At 45.4% G+C, this 9,482-nt stretch overlaps 1 protein-coding gene across 13 annotated transcripts in view; it reads left to right on the top strand.

Moving 5' to 3' along the window:
* The first annotated feature begins 1,055 nt into the window (after window positions 1-1,055).
* Window positions 1,056-9,482, top strand: part of CIT (citron rho-interacting serine/threonine kinase) — a 154,492-nt gene continuing 146,065 nt past the window's right edge. For 12 of the 13 annotated variants that reach the window (XM_070516170.1, XM_070516169.1, XM_070516168.1 and 9 more), the window contains exons 1-3: window positions 1,056-1,148; window positions 2,207-2,315; window positions 7,660-7,801. In XM_070516170.1, coding sequence (XP_070372271.1) covers window positions 2,220-2,315; window positions 7,660-7,801 — 238 coding nt within the window. In that variant the 5' untranslated portion in view covers window positions 1,056-1,148; window positions 2,207-2,219. Of the gene's footprint in view, window positions 1,149-2,206; window positions 2,316-7,659; window positions 7,802-9,482 lie in introns of those variants that run through there. The other variant, XM_070516171.1, reaches the window with a different exon arrangement.

Genomic DNA, 9,482 nt, shown 5'->3' with positions numbered 1-9,482 from the left:
AATGGACATTATTCTGTTGTCTTGCTTCCTTCACTCAGTATTGTTTTGAAATTCATTATGTCATGGGGTCAGCTGTGGTTTATTCCTTTTCATTGCTGAGTGAAAACACTGCAATATAAGAGATGTTCCTTTCTCTTGCTGATGGACGTTTGGGTTGCTTCCATCTTTTTTTGCCATTATGTTGTACAACGCCATTTGTACATTCTTGTACACGTCTCTTGGTGTACATAATTAGGAGCTTCTCTAAGGCATGTTATACCCAGGAGTGAGTCACATAATGTGCCTATCGTCAACTTTAGGAAACAGCGCCAAACTCTTTTTCAAAGACTGTACTAATTTACACTCCCATCAGCTATGTATGAATGCATGCAGCTTCATATCTTCTAAACACCATCAGTCCCCAACCCCCCATCTGGATGCACGTTATTGCATCTCCTTGTGGTTTTAGTTTTCTCATTTCCTGATTACGAATGATGTTGAGTACCTTTTCATATGTTCGTTGGCCATTTGTCCTCTTTAGTGAAGTGACTTCTGTCTTTATTTTAAATTGTCCTTTCAGACAGTCCCCATACCTTCACCTATTCCTTGCGGGACAATCAGCCGGGAGAGGCAGTCGCCGAGGCAGGTGGAAGTTCAAACTCAAAACATCTGCTGTCTCAGCTGTAGCAGAGAACCAGTTGGTTTCCCAAAGTAACAAGTACTTCGACTTTAGCCAGGATTGAGGAACAAGAAGACCAAGCAGAGTGGCCTGGCTGTCTTCCTCCTCATACGTAGCCATGCAAACAGGGGACACCGCCCGGGCGAACTCTCCAGGGATCCTAGACACAAACAGAAGCGTCCCTAAACAGCATCCTGCTTAACCGCCAATTTCAAACTTTCAAGACCTGCCCTGCCGGGTTTTGCCTTTCCCGGTTTCCCATTGGTCACGAGTCAAAGGAAGAAGCAATTTGATTGGCTCTCTCTTTCACTTCCTCCGACCCTTTAAGGGCTTGGGCGGGGCCTGGCTGAAGTGCAGTTGTCCATCATAGGAGCAGGCACTCTGATTGGTTCAGACACGCTGGGCCCCGCCCGCGCCGTTCCTAGGGTTCAAACGCGGCGGCGGGAGGCGCTGGGCGGAGCAGAGCGCAGACTGGCGGGGTCCGCTGAGCGTGAGTGTGGTCCCCCCACCCCGAATTCTCCCTCACCCATCTCTGCGAGGCCGGGGGAAGGGCCGCGTCCACCCGCACCAATCCTGGCTTTCCCTCCCGCTGCGGGAGGGCGGCGGTCCCGCCCCCGGGCTGCTGGGGGCCCGGAGGGTCTTCCCGGGCTGGCGGGGCGCGCGCCCCCCTCCTCGGGAGCGGAAGGTCAGCCAGGTGGTGCCCGGGGCAGGAGGAATTGTCCCTCTCCTAAACTGGGTGGGGTCCTATGTGTATTCTGCCCTGCCTCATGTCAGCATTACCTGCATTATTCTGTCCAGTCCGGCAGCTGCTTATTTGCGTGATGCGAACAGTTTTCTTTAGTGTCTTCATACTCTCGGTCCCCAGCCGTCACCTCCTACTTCCACCTCTTTCACTCTGCTCCAGCCCCTTAGGGCTTCTTGAAGTTGTTAGGGAAGGCCCGGTCCGTCCTGCCCCAGATCCTTGGCTTCAGCTGTTCCCTCTGCCCAGATTCTTTTCTTTCCCCAGATATCAGCAACACTTGCTGCTCACTCTCTTCAGTTCTTGGTCCAAATGTTGCCTTCCCAGTGAAGTCTACTCTAACTACACTGTTAAAAATTGTGCATACAGTCTCATGCCCCAATTGTTCTCACCTTGCTCAATTTTTTTTAACCCTATGGCTCTTATCACCCTCCAACTTATTATGTAATTTGCGTATTTTCAGTTATTCATTCAATAACTATTTATCAGCACCTACTATGTGCCTGGGCTATATGTGTCCCCACTATGTGAGGATAAAATTCCCTGCCTTTGTGAGGCTTGCATTCTAAGGGGGGGCAGATAATAAACAAACTTGTAAGTAAGCGAGAGTATCAGGTAAGTGTACCACCTCCTGTTGCAGTGAATCGAAATCTGGTTTTTAATATCCATCACCAGTTTGAGCTTCCCAAGACTTGTGTGGTGGCTGATTTTCACCTCCTTATCCCTGATCTCCTGAGAGATTGGAATCTCCCAAGTCCTCCCTCCTCAAAGCTGCGCTTTACCCTTGACCTTCTCCTGTCTCCCTTCAGCACCGGTGGGGAGATGTTGAAGTTCAAGTATGGGGCTCGGAACCTGCTGGACGCTGGTGCTGCTGAACCTATCGCCAGCCGGGCCTCCAGGCTGAATCATTTCTTCCAGGTAACAGGCTTCCAGCTCTGCTCACCTGCGTTTGTTTTCTTGGACCCTCCTTGTCACTCACTTTTGCTTTTATTATAGAACTGAGGCTAATCTTCTAAGAGAAGTCCCATTTGATATTTTATATGTGCTCATAGTATTGGAAAAAGGAGCCACTGTGCAGACAGGAGTGGATAACTGAACTTGCCCTTGAAGGGATAGTTTTTAATCATTTCTCACACTTTATCCTTCTGTACTAAAGTTTGTCCTTTTATTAAAGAAGGAAAAATGAACAAAGGCACTCTTTTGACCAAAATTGCTGCAGGTGTAATCATATTTGTTTTTCATTCAAGGGATGTTTATTTTCTAGATTAAAAAAACTGTTTTGATAAATACCACAGCTGTGAAACCCACATTCCTCTCAAGATATAAAACATTTCCATCATCCCAGAAATATTAAAACAATATCAGGAGATTATTTCCAAGTCGATTTCTAATTCTTCTATTTCTGATGTAGACGAAATATTGTTGATGTAGAAATCCTTATTTGACTCATGTGTTCATAAGTCAGGGGGACTATATAGGCAGTGGTGAAGATTTAGGTTTGAATCCTGGCCCTAGCACTTGTTAGCTGTGTTACCTTGAGTGGGTCAGTTGCCTTCTCTGAATCCGTTTGCCACTCTTTATTTATTTAGTTATTTATTTATTTTTTAAAGATTGACCCTGAGCTAACATCTGTTGCCAATCTTTTTTTTTTTTTCCTTCCCCCCAAAGTCCCCCAGTACATAGTTGTGTATTCTAGTTGTAGGTCCTTCTAGTTCTGCTATGTGGGACGCTGCCTCAGCATGGCCTGATGAGCGGTGCTATGTCTGTGCCCAGGATCCGAACCAGTGAAACCCTGGGCCGCTGAAGCAGAGCATGAGAACTTAACCACTCGGCCGGCCATGGGGCTAGCCCCTGCCACTCTTTAAAAGAGAGGTTATAGCACCTAATTCACGGGTTATTGTGAGGATTAAATGAGATAATCCGTGTAAAGCACTTAGCTCTTTGCCCAGCTTTTGGTAAGCCCTTTATTAATGGTAACTATTGTTAATACTAAGTGTAGAAATAGTATTAGTTACAGTAATAATAAGTTTATGTTCACTTAGCAGTAATTATATTTAGGAAGGTATTTATGTAGGATACCTGTATGATGATAAATACTAATATGTTCTTGATGACATTTTGATCAAAATATTGGCATTGGGGAGTGTTCAAATGGATCAGAATAGGGACAAATTGAAAGCTTAGGTTGTTCTGTGGGGATGATCCCTGTCACCATTTATTTATTTATTTAATTTTTTTTTAAAGATTGGTACCTGAGCTAACAACTGTTGCCAATCTTTTTTTCCTTTCTTTCCTCTGCTTCCTCTCCCCAAATCCCTCCAGTACATAGTTGTATATTATAGTTGTGGGTCCCTCCAGTTGTGGCATGTGGGATGCCGCCCCACCGTGGCCTGATGAGCAGTGCCATGTCTGCGCCCAGGGTCCGAATCAGTGAAACCCTGGGCTGCTGAAGCACAGCGTGCGAACTTAACCACTCGGCCATGGGGCTGGACCCCCATCACCATTTTAAGTTGAGATATTTTTCACGGATGACTAGTCTATCTCTAACCATAGTTGACTGGAGTGCTGCCACTTATTAGCTGCTTTATTGTTTTAACCTAAAACATTCCCAACTTATTACAGAATAATCACTCATTTATTAAGGGCTTAAAATGTGCTAATTGTGTAATAGCTATGGCTTCCAGTGTGCCAGGCACAGAGCCAGCATGTTCCTGGTTATCTCTCTTCAGCCTCATAACAGAGGTAGGGACTATGTTTTTTTTTTTTTTTTTGCAGGGTAAGATTCACTCTGAGCTTACAACTGTTGCCAATCTTCCTCTTTTTTCCCCCAAAGTCCCATTGTGTGGTTGTATATCATAGTTGTAAGTCCTTCTACTTCTTCTATGTGAGCCACCACCACAGCATGACTACTGACAGCCCAGGAAATGAATCCAGGCTGCTGAAGAAGTGAAAGCACTGAACATTAACCACAGGGCCATTAAGGCTGGCTTGGGACTATATTTATTTACATTTTAAAGAGGAGGCAGATCCAAGGGAGGCAAGGACTTGCCCAAGATCACGCAGCTTGTAAATGGCAGAGCTGGGCTCCAGTTTGGTCTCTCTGACTGCAAAGGCTGGTTGTGTAACCACTGGGCAATACTGCCAACATGTGTCAGAGTTTAAGTGTATCTTATATTTAAGTGTCATTGTAACAGTAAGGATTGTGGGTAAGTCCTCAATTCATCTCTTTTTAATGCTGAGTTCCTCCGTGTCCCTGGGAAATCTGTTATTTGCAGGTGTAGTGTATACCTAACATCTGCCTCCTGTTGACAGGTGAGGACACTGTTCTTTTGCCAAAAACAGTGCCATTTTAATGAGGGTTAGATAGAGTAGTGATTTGATTTTCCATCAGGGAAGTTCTTTAGACTGAGTCTCAGTTTCGCTTTTCCCCTGCTAATTAAAACTATTTTCCAAGAAGTTCTAGGTCAGTAGTTAACAGACTTTAGATTTTCGAGCCAGCGAAATTGCACAAGTTTGCAGGGCTGATCTAGGTTTTCCAACTTTTTATTTTGCCAAGTAAAGGATGTAAAAAAAACGAAGATAAAAAAAAAAAAACAACCTTATTATCTTCTGGTCCTTTTGTTTCATAAAGAAAGGACATTTTAAGAAACACCAAGAGAGGAAGGACATCATTCCAGATAAAGGGCCATTTTAAAATGTGAATACATTTAGCTTTATAAAAGAGGCATTATGTGGTGGTCATTTTTTCTCATTTCACGGCAGCCTTGAAAACTTTGTTAAGAATCAGTACTGTAGGGGCCAACCCTGTGGCTGAGTGGTTAAGTTCACATGCTCTGCTGTGGCGGCCCAGGGTTTCACTGGTTCGAATCCTGGGCGTGGACATGGCACCGCTCATCAGGCCATGCTGAGGTGGCGTCCCATATACCACAACTAGAGGGACCCACAACTGTGGGTGTAAGAATATACAACTGTGTACTGGGGGGCTTTGGGGAGAGAAAGGAAAAAAATAAAATCTGAAAAAGAAAATTCAGGGGCTGGCCTGGTGGCGCAGTGGTTAAGTGTGCATGTTCCACTTTGGTGGCCCAGGGTTTGCTGGTTTGGATCCTGGGTGCGGACATGGCACCGCTTGGCATGCCATTCTGTGGTGGCATCCCACATATAAAGTAGAGGAAGATGGGTATGGATGTTAGCTCAGGGCCAGTCTTCCTCAGCAAAAAGAGGAGGATTGGCAGCAGATGTTAGCTCAGTGCCAGTCTTCCTCAGCAAAAAGAGGAGTATTGGCAGCAGATGGTAGCTCAGGGCTAATCTTCCTCAAAAAAAAAGAAACAAAAAAGAATCAGTACTGTATTTGGGAATTGCTGCTCTAGTCTAAACTCATTAAAGAAGAGAAGAAACAAAGAATCTTACTGTATTTCTGAGTTAGTGGCAGAACTACTAAGTGACAGATATTGTGGTCTTGTGACCCAGTGCTGTACAAATCTAGTTGAGGTTTGAATCTCTTGGGGGCCGTGTTAATAAAACAGATTCTAAGCTACAAACTGGAAAATTCCAATTCAATAGGTTGGGGATAGGATCAGAGAGTCTGTTTTTTGTGTTTTTTTCCAGTTAAGTTCTCCAGATGATTCACATGTAGCCAGTCTGTTTCTGTTATCCAGAGCTGTGTAACAAACCACTCACAAAGTTTAAAGCAACAATGATTTAATTTTTCTTATGATTCTGTGAGTTGGCTGCTGGATTCAACCAGGCGCTTCTTCTGTTCCACCCTGTGACGTCAGCTGAGGTCACTCAAGGGGCCATCTTGAGTTTGGAGCTTGGCTGGGGCTGGAACATCTGGGTGCTGACTGCCAGCTGGGGTGCCTCAGAGTTCTTTCTCCTGACCTCTCTTCTTTATGAACTCTTCCATTATTCAGTAAGTCTAACCCAGGGCTTGTAATTTTTTTCTGTGGGTATCAAATATTTTAGGCTCTGTAGGCCACATGGTCTCTTGCAACGACTCAACTCTGCCATTGTAGCACAAAACCAGCCATAGACAGGATGTAAATTAATGGGCGTGGCTGTGTTCCAGTAAAGCTCTATTTATAAAAACAGGCAGTTGGCCAGATTTGGCCCATGGATCATAGTTTGCTGATCCCTGGTCTAGCCCATACTTCTTTACGTGGTGGCTGGCTTCCCAAAAGACCAAACGCAGAAGCTGCCAGACTTTTTAAGGGCTCCACCCAGCACTGGTACAGTGTCACTTATGTGATGTTCTGTTGGTTGAAGTGAGTTACAGAGACAGCACAGATTCAGGGGGAGGGAGACAGACTCCCTTAGATGATGGAGCAGCAGCAAGTGCCTTCAGAGTTAGAAAAACTGTTTATGGCCATCTTTGCAGAGAGACCCCCCCCGCCCCCCGCCCCAATCCATGGCCTGGCACATGGGAACCATTGCTCTGGACCAGGAGTTGCAAACTCATATCTTTGGGGGCCAGGCAGTGAGTATAAATGAGTCAAGCGGACCAGATGGAAGACTGCAGGTCAGGGCTGCGGTGGAATGCAGAACACATTCGCTACCCGGAGGAGTGTTACTCAGCTTCAGCTCAGCATCAACAGGCAGGAATGTGCGGCCATGTTGCTAGATCTGCCAGTGTTTCAAGAGAAGCCAAACCCCTCCCCCCCATTTTTGGTGAAACCTCTTGATTTTTCAATACTGGCAGATAATTCAAATTATTTTAAATACTACAGGCCAAACAAAGCATGTCTGTGGGCTAGATACAGTCTGCCGGTTTCAACTGTTCCTCCAGATCTTGAATAAATTCAGCTTTAATATAGTCACTCCATTCACTCTACTCTAGATTGTTTGAGTGAGTTAAAGAAACTGAAGTCGTAATAACAGACCTCTGGGCACATTTGAAAGAAGTGGCAATCGTTGTTTCCTGTTGTAGAGACGTGGAGACATGTCAGGACCAGCAGGGTCCAGAGTAAATGTTTCCACGAGCCTCAGACCGTTAAGAAAGAAGGGCCTTTTCTTATTAACAGCGAGCTTGTGAAGTTTTTCTTCCTGGGTGCTGGTGAAAGAACCCACAGTAATGGAATCGTACAAGTGAGAACTTAATGACCGTCAGTTGATGTCGCTCTAAAGAATGAAGCCACGGAATTGTGCTGTTAGCGTGTGTCGTGAGCAGCTAGTTGAGTTGGTGGCTTGTAATTTACTCTGTGTGGATGTTATTGATCAAAGCTTTTCATTATTGACAGTGTCTCCATCTGCTGTTTGCTGTTTTTAGGGGAAACCACCCTTTATGAGTCAACAGCAGATGTCTCCTCTTTCCCGAGAAGGAATATTAGATGCCCTCTTTGTTCTCTTTGAAGAATGCAGTCAGCCTGCTCTGATGAAGATTAAACATGTGAGCAACTTTGTCCGGAAGTGTAAGTTTGGGGAACTTTTTCTTGAAAACTGTGCTGCTAGAGAAAACTGGCAGGATGCCAGAGGCAGAATGCGTTAGTGGTTAGTGGAGTGGGTGAAAACTCTGGTCTTAGACCCACCTTCATGGTCCGTTTTCATGTGTTGCAGTTGGGAGACCGGTAAAGTCAGACCCCTGGGTCACAAGCGACAGAAACTCGACTCAAACTAGCTCGGGCCAAAAAGTGAATATGGCTCATGAAACTGAATAATCCAGGGATGGGTCTAACTTTAGGCATGGCTGGTTCCAGGGACTTAAATGATGTCCTTTGGCCCAGCCGTCCACCCACGCAGGGCTGACTTATCCATTAGGTATAGTAGGCGTAGTGCTTAGGTCTCACAATATTGAATTTTAATAAATTTAATTTATTTTCTTTAGTTTAATTTTGATCTATTTTAAAATCATAAAAATATGGCTATAATAATAATGTATCATGATTCTGTAATATGTTCATCTTTATCCCAATGCAGTCATAAAATACAATTTTTGATTTTTGCTTTATGGGTGAAGAGGCTGCCCAGGCGGAAGTCCCCGGGGAGGGCCTATGAAAGTCTTAAGTCAGCCCTGCTCTTAACTGTGCTTGACTTCCACGTGGTGGGGAGGCTGCTGTTTTTGACTTTATACCAGTGTTTTTTGACCAGTGCTGATTTTGTGCGCCCAGGGATACTTGACAATGTCTGGAGACATGTTTGGTTGTCAAAACTGGGGAGGACGTTGCTACTGGCATCTAATGAGTGAGGCCAGAGATGCTGCTGCACATCCTACAATGCACAAGGACAGTCCCTCACAACACAGAATTATCTGCCCAGAATGTCAATAATGTCAAATTTGAGAAACCCCGTCATATATGACTTTGTGGTGCAACCAACCACCCTGAACTTAGTAGCTTGAAATGATAATCATTGTGTTACCTCTCCCGATTCTGTGGGTTAGCTGGGCTCAGCTGGGGATTCCTCTGCTCCTTGAGACGTAGGCCATGATTCTAGCCATGGGGGACGGGAGAGGGGTGGCGCTGTCTTCTGGAATGTTCTGATAGCTCGCTCAATGTCTGGCATGTTGGCTGGAAGGCTGGGCTTAGCTGGGACTCTGGGACGACTGGGCCTTTCTCTCTTGAAGTCTCACAGCCTCTTGTTCTCCATGAGGCTCCTCCATGTGGTCTCTCCATAAGGGGTCAGCCGACTACAGCCTGGAATGCCTGCGTTGTAAACAGTTTTACCGGAACACAGCCATGCCCATTTGTTTATGCACTGCTGTGGCTGCTTTCACATTACAAGGCATTTGAGTAGTCTGAACTGAGATCATAGGGCCTACGAAACCTGAAATATTTACTGTCCAGCGCTTTTAAGAAAAATCATGCTGACCTCTGATCTACATGGTCTCTCTAGCAGAGGTGTCTTGACTTCCTACATGGTACCTCAGGGTTTCCACAAGCACGAAAGTGGAAGCTGCCAGGCCTTATAGGGCATAGGCCTGGGAGGAACATAGGGTTTCTTTGGCCACTTTCTATTGTTTGAAATGAGTCAGAGGGCTGCCCAGATTCCATGTGCCAGGGAACTACACAAGGGCATGAATTGCAGGAGGCGTGGTTCATTGGGCACCATCTTTGGAGACTGGCTACCACCCTGCCCAATGTTTATCTTCCACTA

Source organism: Equus asinus, chromosome 8, assembly GCF_041296235.1.
Source record: "Equus asinus isolate D_3611 breed Donkey chromosome 8, EquAss-T2T_v2, whole genome shotgun sequence".
NCBI classification, from domain to species: domain Eukaryota; kingdom Metazoa; phylum Chordata; class Mammalia; order Perissodactyla; family Equidae; genus Equus; species Equus asinus.
Note: the sequence above shows the minus strand (reverse complement) of the source record. Positions and strands in the feature narration are given on the sequence as shown.